The following is a 19861-nucleotide window of genomic DNA, read 5'->3' on the forward strand; positions in this document are numbered from 1 at the left end:
TTGAATCAGCCCTAGGAGCCTCTTTGTTGGCCCATCTTGTGTGATACGTGAAAACCAGACAAGTGGATAACAAGGTAGCATATACCACCACCCGTCCTGTTTACTTTCAGATACCTCTGCTGTTTTGGACTTGGAAACCAAATTAAAGGAAGCGCGGAAGATCGCCGGAAGTAATGCATTGTATTATGGTGGAATGTTTATGTGGCTAATGAATAAAAATGATAAAGCAAAGGAGTATGTTGACAGAATGCTGAAAGTGTCTAATGGAGCAAGAGAGGTAAAGTGGAGTAGATCAGGCTGTTCACTGAACATTGAAATGTGCCAGACCTATTAAATACTCCATAGAATGTATGCCAGAAAAGAATAGTTATAACCTTGCAAATGTCATCCTTGTTCAAAGACAGACTTCCTCATGCATTGCCCTTCTGGATCAGAAGGACTCAAGCACACAAAAAGGAGCTGGGAGAAGGGACATATCTGCATCCAGAACTCAAGGTTGTATGCATAGTCACCCTGGAATGTGTACTGGCTCTCAAACAGATGGTAAACATTGTCAGTTCTGACAGCACCAAACTGTCAGCACTTCTGTTTCAGGAAGGCCAGAGAGTGACTCTAGACATCTCCTTCACCCTTCCCAGTGTGACAGATGTTCAGTGCTGGCAAAGCTGACAGTGCCAACCATCTGTTCAGTTGAGGAAGTCAGTTGAAATATATGTGATCAGCCTTCTGGACTGGGGCCAGTGTACTACCTAATCTTCACTGTGTTTCTCATTGCTTATTGTGAAATCCGACCTGTTCTTTCGCATCAACGTGAATCAGTCGATAAACTGCATTATCTTATAAAGGAACACTATTTTTCGTTCCATAAGACGCACCTTTTTCCTCCTAAAAGGTAAGAGGAAATGTCTGTGTGTCTTATGGAGCGAATGCATGGTCCCTGGAGCCAAATTGCCCAGGAGCTAAAGGCAGATGTGCTTTTTTTTTTTAAGAAAGAGCCAAAGGCTAACAAGAGGGAATGAGCTGAAAGGAATGGCTCAGCAGCTGATTGCAAGAGATCGGGGAGGGAGATAAGAGAGCTAGCTCCCTTCCCGGCCCCTCCCAGCCCTTTGCCTAGGCCTCAATTGTTGTCTGCAGAGGGAAACATGTGACTGGCTGATTAGATTATCTGTCTGGAAACTAGAAATGGGTTCCTTTCCTATAGAAGAAGCTGCAGAACTGTGAGTTGAACCCCATAAAAACAGGATTTTTCCCCTTGCAAGGAAACTCAGCAACTTTGAGCTGATCCTAAAAAATGGAGCTTTCTCCCCTTTGCAAAAAAGATGCACAACTTTGAGCTGATCCTTTAAAAAATGGAGCTTTCCCCCTTTGCAAAAGAAGCTTCCTCAAATATTTAATGGGGGGGGGCAAAGGCACCTAGGCCTCTAGGAGTTGGCTGCTATGCCTAGGACAATTCAAGAAAGCAAAAAAATGTTTATTGTTTTCCTCCTCCAAACTGGGTGCGTCCTATGGAGCGAAAAAATGCGGTATATACCTTGAGTCCGGTCTTGGCTGGGGAGGGCGGGGTATAAATAAAATTTATTAGTATTAGTATTAACGTATACACAGCAGTAATTCCCAGTGAGTTAAATGCACACTCCCTGTCAAGTGTGCAGAGGAGGATAACAACTTGATACTTCCATGTTTTAATACGAGTTCCTTCATTCTTAAAAAATCTTAACTATCAACACCCTAGATTCACTAGACAGCTTATGATTGGACTGAAAGTGATGAAGCCCAATCTAACAAAGTGGATTTCTCCACTTTGGTGCAAAAGCAAATTAAATTAAAATTGGTTTTGTTTGTTAAATGAAAACACCCCTTTTTCTACTTAGCTTTGAAAGGGGTTGGGGAAATTAATGGCATTTACCATTTATCAATGGTTATCACCCAGCTGTAAAAGCTAAACGAAACATTAAAGTTCCTAAAGGCTGGGAACATACAGGAGGTGAATGCAGTTGCTTATGGACTTCCAAGTGTTTTTGACTAGCCCAGAATGCAGCTTCAGAGGAACCCTTGATCTGATCCCTCAGGGCACTTTGTATATTGTTGTGGATTTGCTTCTGTGTATTGTAGTGAGATTTTGTTTCCTGTGCAAGTTAAATAAGAGTAATTTATCACCAAATGTTTATAGTTTGCAATCCTCTATACCGCATGTGGATAAGGATAATCCACAACCTGCCGGTGGCCCTCATAGGTCTTCAGTCCAGTCCAGTCCAAACTCCCAAGCTGTTGTCTCTGCCAAATCCCCCCTAGTCTGCCACAGTTATCCCTATGTGTGTTCCTCATATAAATTGCATAACTCTCAGCCAACCAAGCAGCTGTGCTAGGGGTGCAGTTGTGATGAGGAAGCAGCATGGGGAAAGTTATTTCCTGTGCTCCTTCCTCCCCACCACAATTATATGTGAGTTTGAACGGCTTCTTCCACCACTGGCTCTGGCACATCCATGCAGCCCCCAACAGCCCAAAAAAGTGTGCTGTACACACTTATCTGGAAGTAAGCCCCATTGAACTATGTAGAACTAAATTATGGATAGATGTTCATAGGACTGCAATGTAAAAGAAATAAAAAACATTTCAATACTTTTAAAAGTGATGTGACTATTTTGATATGATGTATACAGCCAACTACTCAGTAGGTTGTTAGGCTTTGTTGTCTGAGATCCTTGTATGGCTCATAGTGCAGAAAGGGTATCACCTTTGCCAGACCATATTCAGAGGTAACCATTATTTGACTGCAACAGACTCCCTTGGAACAGACATTCCTTAATTGGTGGTTTTTAAGCAGAGGTTGGATGGCCATCTGTTGTGGATGCTTTAAGTTGAGATTCCTGCATTGCAGGGGTTGAACAAGACCCTCAGGGTCACTTCCAACTATACAATTCTATAATTCTATGACAGCAGGATGCAGGAGAATTCTAGAAAGTATCCTTTGGATCTGAGGATGCTGGAAGGGAAGCAAGTACAGGGGTTGGTAATATGGGGGAATGAAGGCTTTGCTGCTGCTTTAGTAGAGGTCTTCACAGTACTATGTTCTTCCAAGATTGCTTTCTGGAATCATTCAAAGATAAGTCCTAATGAGTCTTGTGGCCTCTGGCTCCAAGAACTTTTCAAATCTTAGTTCTGGGTTCTGGGAGAGGGAGAACTTTCTAATACAAAACCTACAACCTTAATTATCGGTGTGTTCCAAACATGTGTATCACACTCTTCCTGCTCAGTTGGTGGTGGGTGGGGAAACAGCAGAATGTGAATTGTCTTGGCAAAAGGATGGTATTTGTTCATAGTTACATTTTTCAGAAAATACCAGTGCCCTAAGGTTTCTTATATATTTGGTTTCTAATTGCGTTTAATTTTTGTATCTGAAAAAAGTAATGGTATGTGAACTATTAAATTGACATTCTATTGGCATACTAATGCTGTAATTGAAGAGTTTCATTACTTTGCTGAGGAGGTGTTTGTTTTTTCCACCTCTGCAGGGACTAGTTTTGAAAGGATGGATATATGTTACCAGTGACAAAGCTCATGCTGCTAAGAAGGCTATAAAATATTTGGATGAAGGGATTCAAGACAATACAGAAATATTTGGGATGTTGGGAAAGGTAGATAATTTACTTTTAGCTTTGCTATCATTCTCTCTCCTTTTAGAGAGGATAACCAAGTGGTTAGAACTATACCCCTGGAGGCATCTTACCCATAGAGGCTAGTAGCACAGGGTGCCGGGGTGCCAAATTCTGAAGGGTGCCAGGGAAAAGGCGGAGACTGGACGCTCGCCATGCCAAAGCAATACCGTGCCCAGAGCCTCTGTCTGATGTGGCCACTGCGGCACAAAGCGGCCAGCTGAGCAGGGAGGCACCGCGTCCAGCCTTCACCTCTTTCCTGCCAGAGGAGCCGCCCTCCAGCCGCTGCCCGCCTCCTCCAGCCCCGCCGGCAGTGCTGTCCTCCCTTAAAAAAACTGTGAAACGGGGGCACCGGAGGGAGCTTTGCACCACGGCGCCGGATATGCTTACGACGGCCCTGCTTGGGGTATTGCAAATCCAACTCCAAAATCCTTTAACTTGATCCTATGCAGAGCTAGGTGCACTTTAAGCCCATTGAAATCAGTGGTCATATCTGTCACTAACTCTGTGTCAAAACAAAATTTAAAAATTCCTTCCAGTATCACCTTAGAGACCAACTAAGTTTGTCTTTGGTATGAGCTTCCGTGTGCATGTATACTTCTTCAGATGCAGTGGTGACAGCATGTGTACTCCATACTCGTTTTTTAAAAAGGAAACTTCTGCCATAGGCATCTCTCACTGGGCAGCTGTCTTCTGACTACAAAACTGTATTGGATTGATTTTGCTGGCAAAATCCAGGATAGGTGAATGTGATGTGACTCCATTATGAACTGTCCACAGTGTTGGCATACATCCACTCAAGTGCCTATTCCAAATGATATGTATTTTTTCTCTCACCCCCCTTCCCACTTTCTGTAGGCAAAATATTTCATGGTGCAACAGAATTACTCTGGAGCTCTGGAAATAATTAGCCAGTTAGTAGTTACTTTCCCTTTATTTACACCAGCCATTGTCATCAAGATGAGACTACATTTAGCATCACAGGACTGGGAGCAAACTGCAGAAGAAAGTAAACGGTAGGAGGTGATTTTCAGCAATGGAAGAAACTGAGACGTGCCATTTCATTTGTAAACAGGTTGGCCAACCTCTATATAGGAAGCTGCCTCTCACTGAGTCCTGTATTACTGACTAGCACGGTGACTTTGGATTCGCAGGCACATACTTGGTTGTGACCCTGCAGCCTGGGTATGAATCTTTAGACTCCTGCCTGGTGGGTGGTTTGATGTTTCCCTTAGACTCCACCAGGGGCTTATCTGCTAGCACTCAGGCTGGAACCCACCCTGAGGACCCTTCTGGAGAATCCTCTGGAAGCAGCTTCACCAGGGAGTCTCAGGATCTCCATGGCTGGCAACAGGAGACATACCTGCTTCTCCATGTCTTTGGCTAATAGGAGAGATGGCAGTGGTCAGGGATGATGAGAGCTGTCAGTTAAAGCATCTGTTTGGGAGCAGTTTGGGAAGATAGGAGTCTTTCCTAGTCCTAGAGATGTCAGAGATTGAACCTGGAATGTTTTACATGCAAAGCTTGTGCTCCTCCATTGACCTTTAGTTCTTTCCCTATAAAGTGGCTATTTAAAATATAATCATAATTCTTCTTATGGATTCCTTCAGTAGCACCTTAAAGACCAACTAAGTTTTTATTTTGGTATGAGCTTTCGTGTGCATGCACACTTCTTCAGATACCTCTTCTTATGGATGTTTAACATAATGGCCAGTAGGTGTCCCCAGTACCTACACAGTTACAGACTGTGTTGGCTACTGTGTTCTGTGCCTTCCTGGTGCTCCTGAGTCTTCTAAATCTAACTCTCCACTTTCAGCAGATAAGTCACAAAATCCATTTTTTTTGTCTTTCTAAACCTTAAATTTGTTTTCTCCTTTATCTGAGTGTGACTCTGTAGCAATAAGTATGTAGCTTTTAATTAATAATAGATTTTCTTTCTTTCAATAATAGGCCTAATTGAAATTAAAATAGCATAAATAATTTTATGATAAAAATTTTGGAAAATATGGAGGTTGGGCAAGGGTTCATTAATGGTATAAATGCAATCTATTCAGAACAAAAAGCGAAAATCATTGTGAGCAATGTGGTATCAGAGGAAAGTAGAATTGAAAAAGGTACCAGGCAAGGGTGCCCACCTTCCCCTCTAGTCTTTATAACTGTCTTGGAGGTCTTGCTGAATATGATAAGGAAAGACAAAGAGGTGAAAGGTATAGGAGTGGGATCAAAACAGTATAAATTAAAAGCCTTCACTGATGACTTAGTATTAACTTTACAGGACCCGGAGACCAGTGCAACTAAAGCACTGGAAATAATTCAGGAGTTCGGACAGCTTGCAGGGTTCAAACTGAATAAAGCAAAAACCAAAGTATTGGATAAAAATTTAACACCAGAAGAAATAAATAGTTTACAGGATGCCACAGGTTTGACGTTTGTTAAAAAGCTGAAATACCTGGGAGTAAATATGACTGGGAAGAATGTAAATTTGTTTTAAAATAATTATGAAAAATTGTGGAACGAAATTAAGAGAGATTTGGAGACATGGTCTAATTTGAAATTATCTTTGATGGGCCGAATACCTGTGATAAAAATGAATGTATTGCCAAACATGTTGTTTTTGTTTCAAGCATTACCAATTATTGATAATCTAGGGTGTTTTAAAGTCTGGCATAAGGTGTTATCAAGATTTATCTGGCAGGGGGAAAAACCAAGAATTAAATACAAATTGTTAAGGGACACTAAAGATAGAGGAGGTTTTTCCCTACCAGATTTAAAGTTATATTTTGAAGCAGCAGCCTTTTACTGGATGAAAGAATGGTTCCTACTCGACAATACCGACGTATTAGATCTAGAAGGTCATGACAATGCATTTGGATGGCATGCATATTTGTGGTATGATAAGATTAAGGTTCACAAAGGTTTTAAATGTTATATTATCAGAAAATCATTATATAATGTGTGGAATAGATATAAGGATTTGTTAGAAAGGAGAACACCCAGGTGGATTTCACCTTTAGAAGCTAAGGCACATAAAAAATTGAATATGGAAACCAAGTGGTTAAAGATAAAGATATATTGGTGGTTGAAGAATATAATTTTAAGTTAAAAACATACGAACAGTTGAAGAATAATGTAAATGATTGGTTACAATATCATCAAATAAATGAAATGTTCAAAATGAATAAAATAGGTTTTCAAACAAAAAAGTCTAAATTGGAGACGGAACTGTTAGAGTCTAAAACAAAGAATCTTTCAAAGATGTATAATTTATTATTGGAATGGCATACTAAAGATGAACAAACGAAATCTGTTGTGGTTGATTGGGCAAAAGATGTGGGTCATAATATCATGATGGAGGATTGGGAAAGGTTATGGAAGAAGAATATAAAGTTAACCGCTTGTAATGCCTTAAGAGAAAATATGATGAAAATGATGTATAGATGGTACCTTACACCAGTAAAACTAGCTAAGATTTATCACAAGCATGATAATAAATGTTGGAAATGCAAGAACGCAGAGGGAACCTTTTACCATATGTGGTGGACCTGCCCCCAAGTAAAGAACGTCTGGGAAAAGATTTATAATGAAATGAAAAAGGTGTTGAAAAGCATCTTTATTAAGAAACCAGAAGCTTTTTTACTTGGAATAGTCAGAGAGGAACTACCAAAAAAAGATATTACGCTTTTTCTGTATGCCACAACAGCAGCGAGGATTTTACTAACTAAGAATTGGAAGAGTGAAGACCTACATACAGTGGATGAATGGCAGATGAAGATGATCGAATTTATGGAACTGGCTGAATTGACAAGGAGACTTTGTGACCAGAGAGAAGAGTTGGTGGAAGAAGATTGGAAGAAATTCAAAGTTTAAGAAATAATTGCAATATTGGAAATGTGTAATATAAGATTTGGAAGTACAGGGAGGTTGTAGAGGAGGAGGATTTGTAGAAGTATTGTAGTATATTAAGATTTAGATATAGATATAAGTGTTAAATAAGAATTGAAATGCTGTTAAGGAATTAAAAAGAGGTGAAATTTGTTAGTTAAGGTAAAAATAAGATGATTGAAGTATGATATAGAAATTACTAAGGATGATATACAATGAAACGCAGCAAGGAGGGACATGAGGAAGTAAAAAATGTCAGGACACATGCCTTTTTTGTTTTTTGTTTGTATTTTTGTGTTTTATGTGAATTTTTTGTATTGTATTTTTGTGTTTTATATGGTTTTTTCAGTTTTATAACATCAAATACATTTGGAAGTAAAATAGCATAAATAAGTCATTTATGCTATAATTTACCTTTCTCTCTAATACTTTTGAACAAATTCTTGTTTAAGAATCCTAAGCAAGGATCCAAATGATATAGATGGACTCCAGTACATGGTTGTAAATCATCTTGCTATTACTGGGAATAAAGTTTTGGTGAGTATTATATATTTTTTGACATTTGGAATATAAAATTGGTGTCCTAGAATTTTAAAGCAGACATAGTCTTCATGGTGCTCTTTGCCTGCAATGATGTCATGTGTATCATTAGTAATGTTGCCTTTTTGTGCTCTTTATATTAAGCATATCTGTACTTGAGGATATGTTTCCTTCATAGATACTAATATGTAGCATAATGTGAAGAATTGGGCTCAAAATCCCATATTTTGTTTTTAAAATCAAGTGCCTAACATGTTTAAAATGTGTACATAGTTTTTCACCTTTGGCTAACTCACTACTTGTTATGCCATTCAGTGTATTAGCTATAACATAAGTGGCAGTGTCTCTTATTTTAAAATATTAAACTTTTTAATGCAGGCACTGCAAATGCTTAGAGAATTTATTGTTGCTTTGGAGTTGAAGGAGCCCCAAAGACCCGAACTTCACCTTCAAAAAATCCTTGTAATCAGCAGACTGGTAAGGGCATGTTTACCATTACTAAGACCTATCTTGCTTAGCAATAATTTGTTTTCTTTCCTATCTTTGGTGCCTTCACCATTTGAAGTGGATGCCCCCCCCCAAGAAAATCTTACAAATGTGTGGGGAAATCTAATTTACTAGCTAGCTGTATAAATTGATAATGCTTAGTTCCCCCCCCCATAATGAACAAATGTAATTATGCATTTTCAATACTTCCATCCCACCACATGGCATTTTTGATCATATATATACTTCATGAACATGACATTAATTTTTTGCCCTTTAAATTTAGTGCGGAAAGAATCAAGATATTCTCCGGGAAGTGTATGAGTTTGTTAAAGACTCAGGTAGCAACCTAATATCTAGTAATGCACATAATGCGAATGAGTTAGGATATCTCCTAATCCTTCAAGGGAGCTGGAAGGAAGCATCTGAATGGTATGCAAAAGCCTCAGAGTTGAATGAAAACACTGCAGATTCAATGACAGGTAGGCTGTTGAGATTTTTTTTTTAGTTTAGTTTAGTTTAATTTAATTTAGTATCTGTCTTTCTTCAACCTAAAAAAAATAAAAATCTTTGGACCATGTGCCAACCTCAAGTCACTTTTAGATCTGGTGCATGGCGTTACCTGGACTCTGGAGGAGTGGATACACATCTGTAATCTGCTATATACAATAGTTACATCTGATGGGATGCTCAGTGTGTGGGGCCATATGTGCGTTGGCCTGATAATTCTCCCATACAGTCTTACATGAAGATTTTTCACATCAGAGATGCTACACTATGTGCATGCTGGAGGCAGAGGAGGATATGCATTTGTTCACCCACTGTGCAAAGTAGATCCACTGCCCAGAAAGATTTATGATCTTAGACATAGACCGTCTTGTTAGGACCATAGCAATCTCTCCTGAGAATTTTCTCACTTTATAGTTTGGATGGAGAAAGGCTGGAATGAGAGTGTAGCATTTAATGAAGAGCTCAGTATGTATAAAGAGTGTGATTCATCCAGACAGGGACATGGGACTTGAAGCTAGTAATATGTACAGTAATTTGGCTACAACCTCTAGCTCAGACCTGCCCAGCTGTTATAGGCAGTAATATGTAAATTGGCAACAACTGATAGCTCAAGACTTATACTTAATCATACTTATGAATGTGTAATTTATTGCTGATAATTACTTTTCAGGATCTATATGGTGCCAGGTGCTTGGAGGAAAAATAGAAGAAGCAGAGAATCAACTGGAGTTTCTAAAGGAAGTTCAGCAGTCTACGGGAAAATCTTCAGTTAGATTACACTTATTTACTCTGATGTCTTATGTATACGCTTATCATGAATTGTCAAATGCAGGTGAACGCCTGCCCAACCCCATGTAATTGTGTGTTTCTTCAGGTGGTGGTCACTGCAGTCTCTTCTACTGTATTTTCCACCCTGCTTAATGTTGCTACCGGTAGGCTCCAAAAATTTCAGAAGGGTTGGCAGCTAGCAGACCCTGGGATGAATTTAGTCAAAGAATGCCACTGGTCATGTTTATCCCCACCTACCTCAGGTCACCAGTTTTATTAGGTAGAAGTTGTTCTATTGCATTTCAGCTCCCTTCTTGTTGGCTGTGCTCAGAAGTCCTACCATGGGGAGATCATTTAGTACTGCAGTTGTTCCCAGCACCTCTTTGGCTTGGCACATTAGTTTGCTGAAATGCAGCAAGATGTAAAGGAATGCTAGAATAGCCTAATTGGTGGGTCAGGGAATGATCTTGTTCTCATCACTGGCTTCTTTTAGAGAAAATATGCCACTCAGCTAGTCTTCCCAGTACATTATTAGAGTTGTAATTTCCCCATAGCATGGCAAATACATTCTCTGCTATTTTTGGATGGATACAATGCCTGCTTTGCAATCCCTCAAATTGTACTCTTGTCACACAATAATTTCTGCATCTTAGGTGGCACTGTAGGTAGGCTGCTGTACAGTAAATGCATTTATGTGCATAATGACAAATCCATAAGTATATTTGCTGTTTAGCACTTTTGTATGACTTTGCCATATATGATTGTGTGGATGTAAAACATATTAGCTTCTAAGGCAGGGGTCAGCAAACTTTTTCAGCAGGGGGGCGGTCCACTGTCCCTCAGACCTTGTGGGGGGCCGGACTATATATTTTTTTGGGGGGGGGGGAATAGGAACGAATTCCTATGCCCCACAAATAACCCAGAGATGCATTTTAAATAAAAGGACACATTCTACTACTCATGTAAAAACATCAGGCAGGCCCCACAAATAACCCAGAGATGCATTTTAAATAAAAGGACACATTCTACTCATGTAAAAACATGCTGATTCCCGGACCGTCTGCGGGCCGGATTTAGAATGCTATTGGGCCGCATCCGGCCCCAGGGCCCTGGTTTGGGATCCCCTGTTCTAAGGACTGGGAAAGTGTCTAATATTTACAGTCTTTGCCAACCTTGATCAGAAGAACACAGGGATGCTTCTAAATTCATTTTGAGGACCATGATTGAAACTAGTTCAACAAAGCAAGTTTAGGTGCTTCCTGAGTTAAAATCCAGCCTGAGCTAATGATGGCCACACATCAACCTAAGCCAGAAAGAGAGGGGTTGGGTCCTCTCCACACATGAAGTAGGAGGGAGCTGATCCTGCCCTCCCAGTTCCCAAACCCTAGTTTATTTGTACATCTGCAGTTCTGCACTGATTCTAATAGATTATTTAAAGGGTTAATCTTAAAATAAATCTCTTGTTCATTAAAATTTTTGTGTGCTGTTTTCTCACAGCTTCTAGCTTATCTTCAAGGTGTGATTGCTTCAAGGAAAAACAATGATCAGGCTGCCTGTGCCTTTCTCAACGAAGCTGCAGAACTTCATTGCTCTGCTTTGCATGGACTTCCTCTAAGCATTGAATACTACGAAAAGCTGAATCCCATGTTTATGATTGAAATTGTGAAAGAATATTTGGTCTTCTGTCCCAAGCAGGTAGAAAACTTGAGTTTTGCACTCCCCGTTTTGCTAAGTAGTAGGATTTATTGGGGGTTGAAAGGTGGCAGCCTTTTACATGTTGGATTTGCTTGTGAGAAGAGAGCTGGAGACTTATAGTCAGTGTTTGAAGTAGGATGTGATTGTGTGGGGTGCCATCCTGCTTCTTTTTCAGGTACACCTAAAATTATCCTGTAATTTCAGGATGCTATGCAAAGCAAGATTGTACAAACGCTACAAATGTAGACTGTACTGTCCAGAGCAGAGTTATTTGTGGAGTTGGGAGAGGCAGGCACTTGAGCACTGTAACCTCTCTCTGTTTACCAGCACGAGGCAGGCAGACTGTGCTAGGATTCACAAACGCACCACTACTCTCAGTAAACAGGAGGTAAAAACTGCATCTTTCCCAGTCTGATACTTGTGAGATTTCTGTTTCCTTTGCTGGCTACATTCCAGCTGCCTTGCTGTTTCTCCCCACTTCTCCCAAGCAGTTGTGGGGTGCCCATAATTATTTACTTAGATAATTTATATACTGTACTACAATTCTCACAAACCACAGGGTGGTTTACAACAAAAATAAAGCTAAAAAGAATCTATAAAAAGGCACAGCCCTTTAAAAATGACAACACAATAACTCATAACAAATCACTACATAACAATTACAGAGTGCAATGAGATTGAGTGTTTGGGGGGGGTGTACACAGGTTGTACATTGATAACAAAGGTATTATTATTATTATTATTATTATTATTATTATTATTACTGATAGCAGCAGCAGGAACTATATAAATGTTCCCATAAGCACTCGGATATGTTCATAGAAATCTTATGCAATGGGTAGGCAGATTGAAGTTCATAAGTAGCATGACCCCTGGGCTAGACTTGGGATTGTTTACCGAATACATTAATTTTACCCTGTATTTTATTTTTTTGGAAAATATTGCAATTTCACTTTCTCTCTGTAGCCTCGGTTACCAGGTCAAGTTTTATCTTCACTTCTTAAGCAAGTAACTATAATTTTGAATCCACTTGTGAAAGCCACCCCTGGAATGATCGAGCCTCTTTATCTAATGGCACAGGTTAAATATTTATCAGGTAAATTGAGTTCTGAGTGTCTACTCAAGAAAAAAGTAAAAAATGCTTCTGGATTTTAGGTTGCTGGGAGTTGGTTGCAGGGAATGAGCTTTTGACTATTATTGTTGTTTCCTGCCCTTCACCTTAGGGTGGGTTATAGCAATTAAGACACAATATTACAAACAATTTAAAACAATTTAACTACCTGTACAACAGAATTAAAAATTCCAAGCTTCTTATTAAGCTAAGAAGCAATAATGGTTCTGATCCTTGACTTGGGGATACAAAGATCAAAGACAAAGGGAAAGAGTCAGAGCTATACACTAGATTTGCAATCCCCAAGAGAACAAAACAACATTAAAAATGAGGGGTTGGTCCAGTTCCCAACTGAGAGCTCACAGCTCACCTTGCACTACTGGAGCGGGGATAGCACAAATCTCAATTCTCACGAACAATAAATATGAAGAAGACAGTATTTAAAAGAGCACTCAGGGTGTGAACCCAGCTTTGTAATTTGCATGTCATTCCAGCTAACCTGGTATTTATGTATGCCATTTGGGTAAGGACTGTAGCTTAGTGGTAGAACATCTGCTTTGCATGCATAAGGTCTCAGGTTCAATACCTGAGGGGGAAACTCTTATCTTAAACCCTGAAGAGCTGCGGCCAGTTAGTGTAGACCAGGCTTCCTCAACCTCGGCCCTCCAGATGTTTTTGGCCTACGACTCCCATGATCCCTAGCTAGCAGGACCAGTGGTCAGGGATGATGGGAATTGTAGTCTCAACATCTGAAGGGCCAAGGTTGAGGAAGTCTGGTGTAGACAGTACTGAGCTAGATGGACCATTGATCTGATTGGATGTACAGCAGCTTCCTATATAAGATGCTTGTTCATCCATCAGTCATGCTCCCTCATGCTTTTGAGCAGGCTGTCTACTTTTTTTAAACAAAAGTGTATATTTGTTTACAAACTTTTTCTTTGCTTTATTAAAAACAAAACCTGTAAATGTTTATAAAACAGTTGCAAAACTGCTCCAGGAGTTGGTTGGTGATATCATAGGAACTATGTTTTTACTCTAGTTCAAACTGAAAATGCTACAGACATGGAGAACCAAGTTTTCAGATCTCGGGAGACGAAACAGTCCATATTATAATCACCATTGTTCATTACTGCTCCAAAAATATTCCATCTGTCTTCACCTTAACAACACTGAATAGCATGGGATCAAATTAGTAAACTGTTGTGCTTGCTCAGAAAGGCCTGCATAAGATTAAGTAAAGTATAACATGGTTTTTGAAAAAAAAATGGCATGTTGAGAGCAAAACAACATGTTAGGCTATTTTGCAGGAGAGCTAGAAACTGCCCAGGGTACTCTGCAGCGTTGTTTAGAATTGGATCCAACATCAACAGATGCCAATCTTCTTATGGCCCAGATCCACCTCTCTCAAGGAAACATCAAAGAATGTGTCCATTCACTTGAAATAGGAGTCAGCTACAATTTTCAGGTAAGATGGAGCCCAAAAGGAACAATGTAAATGCTTGTGAGAACAGTCTTCCCCTTTACTCTGGCCTTGCCTGTGGGTCTGTGCTTGTGAGTACCAAGCTTACAAGCCTTTTCCTTGTTACTCTACATGCATGTGACCAGCACACGTGCAAAAAAGAGGACAGGTAGTTTGGGCACTATTTTCTGGAATTATAATTCTGCATTCACTTCCTTTCCCAAAAACATAATTGCCAACTCTTTGTATTCCATTGTTTTCAGTGTTGTCCTGTTCTCCGATCTTTTTTGAGAACTGATTTGTGACTCCCCATCATCATGTTCTAGTGCAACCTCCGTGCTAGCTAATTTAATATGGACTGGCAAAGCATTACAGAAGCTTTTGGGGGCACCTTTGCTTTTACTTAGAAGTTTCCTTCTTGTGGCTTCTGCAACTAAATGTTCCTGTTCAGTACAACACAACATGAATAATAAATTGTCTCTTAATTGCTACTTTCAGCACAGTCCTATGTCTGCTAAGAAGACAGACCTATATAATTCAATGAGGATTAGGTAAATGGGATTAAGATTGCAGGTTTAGTTCCTGCTCCCAGGAGGGTGAAATAAATTAATTTCTGATTTTCTCTCCTTTTTCCCCTTTATGTTATGTCATAATTTAAAAGAAATGCCCATTTTTAAAAAGAAACTAGTAACTTTGTGCGCCACACATAGTTTGAATTTTCTGCTTTTAATTGTTCTTATTGTGTGTGTTGTTATATATTGATAGTGATTTAATGATATGCAGAAATACATACCCATTACAAAGTATCTTTTTAAAATATACTGAAATAAAACAGCTACTTAATATAAAAAAACAAGAGAAGAAAGGAGAAAAGAAAACGAAAAGAAAGAATTAAGGAGAAGGAAAGCCAAAGAGGAGAGAGAAAGAAAAAAGAGATTAAAGAAAGATAAATATAGTATTTACTCATTAAGATCCAAGCATACTATATTCTATAAGCCAGTATTTTTTCAATCTTCAAATCCAGATATTCATTTTCTCTTTCATGCAAAAAGTCCGTAAGAAATTTCTAATAAATGTCACTAATGGTTTTTCTCTAATTAAACACATTAACTTTGCCATCTCCAATAGTTTTGCCATCTCCAGTAGTTTTGTCAGTCATTCCTTTCTAGTGCCTAAAGCCTAAAGGAACAATTAATCAGTAAATGTTCAGTCCCCCGCTGAACAGGAGGAAGCTTCTAATTGATGTTTCTAGGGACCTTTGCTGAACAGGCTCTAGTGAGGATGTGGAATCAACCAAGAAGAATAAATCTCAAGTGACAGAGATGGTTTATTCTAGAAATTGGGCTACTTTGCAGATGCACACACATTACGGATGTACCGGTAATCTGATACTTGGTGCCAGTTCAGATTACAGTTCAATATACCTGTACTGTTTTGCTTCAGTTCTCACTTTGCGATTTTAAACTATTCCTGTCTGTCCTTAACCTATTCAAAAATAATGTTATTGTTTACTTTTTTAATAATGATTTCAGAGCTGACTGAAAACTCATTGCCCATTGAAGTACTTACCCTGACCCAGGGTTATTGTATGTTCAAGTGATGATGGATGTGACAGACACTCCCTACCCTTCCTGTTCTTTGTCATTTTATTCATTGCCAGCTAGCTAGGATAGAATTTATATTTTCAAACAAATGAATGCTCCGCCATACCCCACAAAACGCAGTTCACATTGTTCAAAGCATAGTTTGCATGGTGTGCTTATGATTCCGCCCCCCCCCCCAACTTACTCACTTTGCTCAGAAAAATGAACAAAATGAATGCAGTTTGTATTTTTTGCATGGATTACATCATCATCACATCATATAACAACAACAACAACAACTTTTTTACTGCTTGGTGGTAAAGGCAGCATAACAGTTTGCAGAAAGAATAAAACAAAATTATTGATAAAAACAACAACATTCAAAACTAAAATTAATAATGAGAAGTAATGTATAAACACGATGCTAGGAAAATTGGCCGTTTAATATAATGTTATACTGTAATAATGTTACAGGTAGGTAGCCGTGTTGGTCTGGATCGAAGTAAAATAAAAAAATTCCTTCAGTAGCACCTTAAAGACCAACTAAGTTTTTATTTTGGTATGAGCTTTCGTGTGCATGCACACTTCTTCAGATACAGACAATAACAATGATGTTATTGCAGATCTTATATACATGAGACTCCCATTTTAACTCGGGGCAAAAATGTGAAAGGCAGATCAACTGTTAAACAATGAATGTTAATGGTTGTTAATGACATAATCACTTCAACAATGAGACCAAGTTGAAGAGAATTCACATTTCAGCAGTACCCAGTTAGCAGACAGTTTAAATCAAAAGTTGATCATAGCAGTTGATCTTAACAGTAACTTACTACTAGTATTACGGTACTACTACTACTATTACTACTACTAATAATAATAAATTTTTATTTATACCCCGCCCTCCCCAGTCATATGTTGTCATGTTTTAAAAAATCTAAGTAAACCAAAACCAGTATGTAGTGCTTTTTTTCTGAGGGGGCGCAGGGGTACCCATACCCCTAAACATTTTGTGAATATTAACGGGAGAAGAAACTATTTTTTAAAAAATAAATAAATAAAATAGTTTTTTCTCCAGCACAGTGAATTGTCAGTTCTGTTCAATAGCATGGTGAATAATCAGTTCCGTTGCTATAACAACATCATCAAAACAACAACAACAACAACAACAATTTTATTATTATTTATACCCCACCCATCTGTCTGAGTTTCCCCAGCCACTCTGGGCAGCTAACCCCGATGGTGGCCTCATTTCCTGTCACAGTGTTTCCTGAGTCTCAGATGGAATGTGAGTAACGCTAAACATAAAAAAAAAAAGCACTGCCAGTATGGAAAAAACCCCAGACAGTCACTGCAAGCAAAACTACGGTACTTCACCATCCCTAACACAAACCCACTGAGTCATTTGAAAACTAATACTTTCAGGATGAGGTTTGCATTGGATGTTCTTACTAATGTCACTTTTTTCATATTTTGGGCAGCTTCGTGATTCTCCATGGTATCACTTCATCAGGGCTAGAGCACTGAATAAAGCTGGGGAGTATCCTGAAGCCATAAAAGTCTTAAAAATGCTTATCAGTTTACCTCAAATGAAACGGGAAGCTAAGAAAGGCCAGGGCCCCCGTATAGTTATAAGTGAACAAGTCTCCATCTATCTGGAACTCGCTGAAGCTCTTCGATTAAATGGGGAACTGGTAAGAAGTTCTATATATTATCTACTCAGTAAATGTAATCTATATAAATAAAAATGTAAATGTCTGTTTGTGTGTACGAACAGTAAGCTCCGAAACCGCTTGAATGATTGCATTGAAATTTTGACACAATGTTGCATTCCAATACAGGAGTGTTTGTATATACTTAGATTGTATAGATGTCACATCTGTCACAGGTAAAAAACATGATTTTGTGTAAAAATAGCGCCCTCTATTGGACGTCAAAGGAACAGACCCTATAGTACGTTCTTTCCTCCCAGGACGCTGTGGGGAACGCGATGGCATCGTTCCGACGCCAGCTTGCAGAGCGTGCTGGGAGCGGGTGGCCGATGGCTCCTTCTGGCAGAGCGGGGGCAGAATCCTCTTCCTCCCCCGCCGGCGCCTCGCCTCTCCCCACCAGCCTCCACATGTTCGCCTTCGGTCAGGACCTGCAGCTGGGCTGCCTGCCCCCTCGGCCGCTGGAATCCGGTGGGGAAAATGGACAGACCCCCCCCCAACATCTCCATACGTTGGCCGGCTCCTTCTGGGAGACCGGGGGCCAGATCCTCTCCCTTCCCCACTGCCACCTCTCATCTCTCCCCCCCCGCCCTTGGCATGTCCACCTCCCCTAAGGGACTACACCTCGACCACCTACCCCCTCACCCATCAAGATCCGGCAGGGGAACCGCCCAGACCCTCCCCAAAATGTAGGTATGTGAGGGGGGGGAAGAGAGGGGTCGGGGTGGAGGTTGACATGGCATCGGGGAAAGATGATGTCACTTCCCGGGGGCAACAGATAGAGGGGTGTTGTTGCATCATCCACCTCTCCTGGGAAACGGGGGCCCTGACTGAGCCACAGCAACACGTGGCCAGGTACAGCTAGTGTCTAATATTTTTAAAGGAAGCAAAACCCTCTGGGGTAAAGAGCAAACCTGATGAACTCACTCAATTTAAAAGTAAACTGGTCAAAAATAAACTGGAGAAACTAGCAATTACATAACTTCAGATGTTCTTTTATGTTCTTTGAAGGGAAGATTATTGGAAATGATTTCTGCAAGAGGTTGAATCAGATCCTGCAGTTTTATTCAAAACCTAATGGGCTTATCTGTCCTGAGCCCATTCACTGGTAGCAGATTCAGAACAGAACGGGAAGGACTTCCGTCAGGCAGCTCATTATACCATTGTCTTTTGGAACTCCCATTTCAAAAGGCAGCAATTTAGACAAAACCATAGAATTGCAGATTGGTACAATGCAGGATACGGGACGTGGATGGCGCTGTGGGTTAAACCACAGAGCCTAGGGCTTGCTGATCAGAAGGTCGGCGGCTTGAATCCCTGCGATGGGGTGAGCTCCCGTTGCTCGGTCCCTGCTCCTGCAGTTCAAAAGCACGAAGTGCAAGTAGATAAATAGGTACCGCTCCGGCAGGAAGGTAAACGGTGTTTCTGTGTGCTGCTCTGGTTCACTAGAAGCGGCTTAGTCATGCTGGCCACATGACCCAGAAGCTGTACGCCGGCTCCCTCGGCCAGTAAAGCGAGATGAGCGCTGCAACCCCAGAGTCGTCTGCGACTGGACCTAACGGTCAGGGGTCCCTTTACCTTTACAATGCAGGAATCTTAACTAAAGCATCCATGACAGGTGGGCATCCAACCTCTGCTTAAAAACCTCCAATGAAGGAGAGTCCACTATCATGAAAGGGAGTCAAATGATTTCTTTCTGAATATTTGAGCCTTTGCTCATGGAACTCAAATAGATCAGTAAATTGCCTGGTATTAGGGGAAAGCATATAAGGAATACAATGATAAAAATAATAGGTAAACCACTCTCAGCTTCAGTTCTCTGCAATATGATGATAGTAATACGGATCTGCTTTACAGAGTTGTTGTAAAGTTGACTGAGATTAATGTATATGGAGGGTTTTGAGTGTTCAAAAACTGCTATATAAATGTTAATTCCTATAATTATTAGCAGCAGTAGCATCACCTTTTCTATGTAGCATTTAAGTTTTTGAAGAATTTCCATGTATTGTTTTAACATTCTAGCATGAAGCTACTAAGATAATGCAAGATGCCATTATTGAATTTAATGGGACTTCAGAAGAAACCCGTGTCATGGTTGCTAATGTAGATTTGGCTCTCAGCAAAGGGGAAGTGGATTCAGCCCTAACTATGCTGAGGAATGTGACACCATGCCAGCCGTATTACACTGAGGTTAAGGAAAAAATGGCTCAGATATACCTTCAAGTCCGAAAGGATAAGAGACTGTATATTGGATGCTATTGGTAATGTTTCAAGTTAATTTTGCTTTTTGCAAGTATTCTTTTTCATATCTTGCTTGAGGGGCAGGAATGAATACAGAGCATTAGAGCAAGGCTTATTCAAGAGACTATCAGACTATAAGATTTTTCCTTCTCCAAGTACAGCACTGTGATGCAGACCCTCCAAGTGTCCCTATTTTCCAGAGATGTCCTGATTTAGAGAAGCCG

General features: G+C 40.0%; 1 protein-coding gene across 1 annotated transcript in view; it reads left to right on the forward strand.

Annotated features, from left to right (window-relative positions):
* The window catches only part of TTC21A (tetratricopeptide repeat domain 21A), a 36090-nt gene that overhangs the window by 2518 nt on the left and 13711 nt on the right, over nucleotides 1-19861 (forward strand). The window contains exons 4-15 of the mRNA XM_035129909.2: nucleotides 111-277; nucleotides 3513-3635; nucleotides 4512-4669; nucleotides 7988-8072; nucleotides 8454-8552; nucleotides 8848-9043; nucleotides 9742-9839; nucleotides 11337-11534; nucleotides 12501-12630; nucleotides 13953-14110; nucleotides 17169-17381; nucleotides 19419-19657. Of these exons, the coding sequence (XP_034985800.2) occupies nucleotides 111-277; nucleotides 3513-3635; nucleotides 4512-4669; nucleotides 7988-8072; nucleotides 8454-8552; nucleotides 8848-9043; nucleotides 9742-9839; nucleotides 11337-11534; nucleotides 12501-12630; nucleotides 13953-14110; nucleotides 17169-17381; nucleotides 19419-19657 (1864 nt within the window). The remainder of the gene's footprint in view (nucleotides 1-110; nucleotides 278-3512; nucleotides 3636-4511; nucleotides 4670-7987; nucleotides 8073-8453; nucleotides 8553-8847; nucleotides 9044-9741; nucleotides 9840-11336; nucleotides 11535-12500; nucleotides 12631-13952; nucleotides 14111-17168; nucleotides 17382-19418; nucleotides 19658-19861) is intronic.

The sequence above is a fragment of the Zootoca vivipara genome, chromosome 12 (assembly GCF_963506605.1).
Source record: "Zootoca vivipara chromosome 12, rZooViv1.1, whole genome shotgun sequence".
NCBI lineage: Eukaryota > Metazoa > Chordata > Lepidosauria > Squamata > Lacertidae > Zootoca > Zootoca vivipara.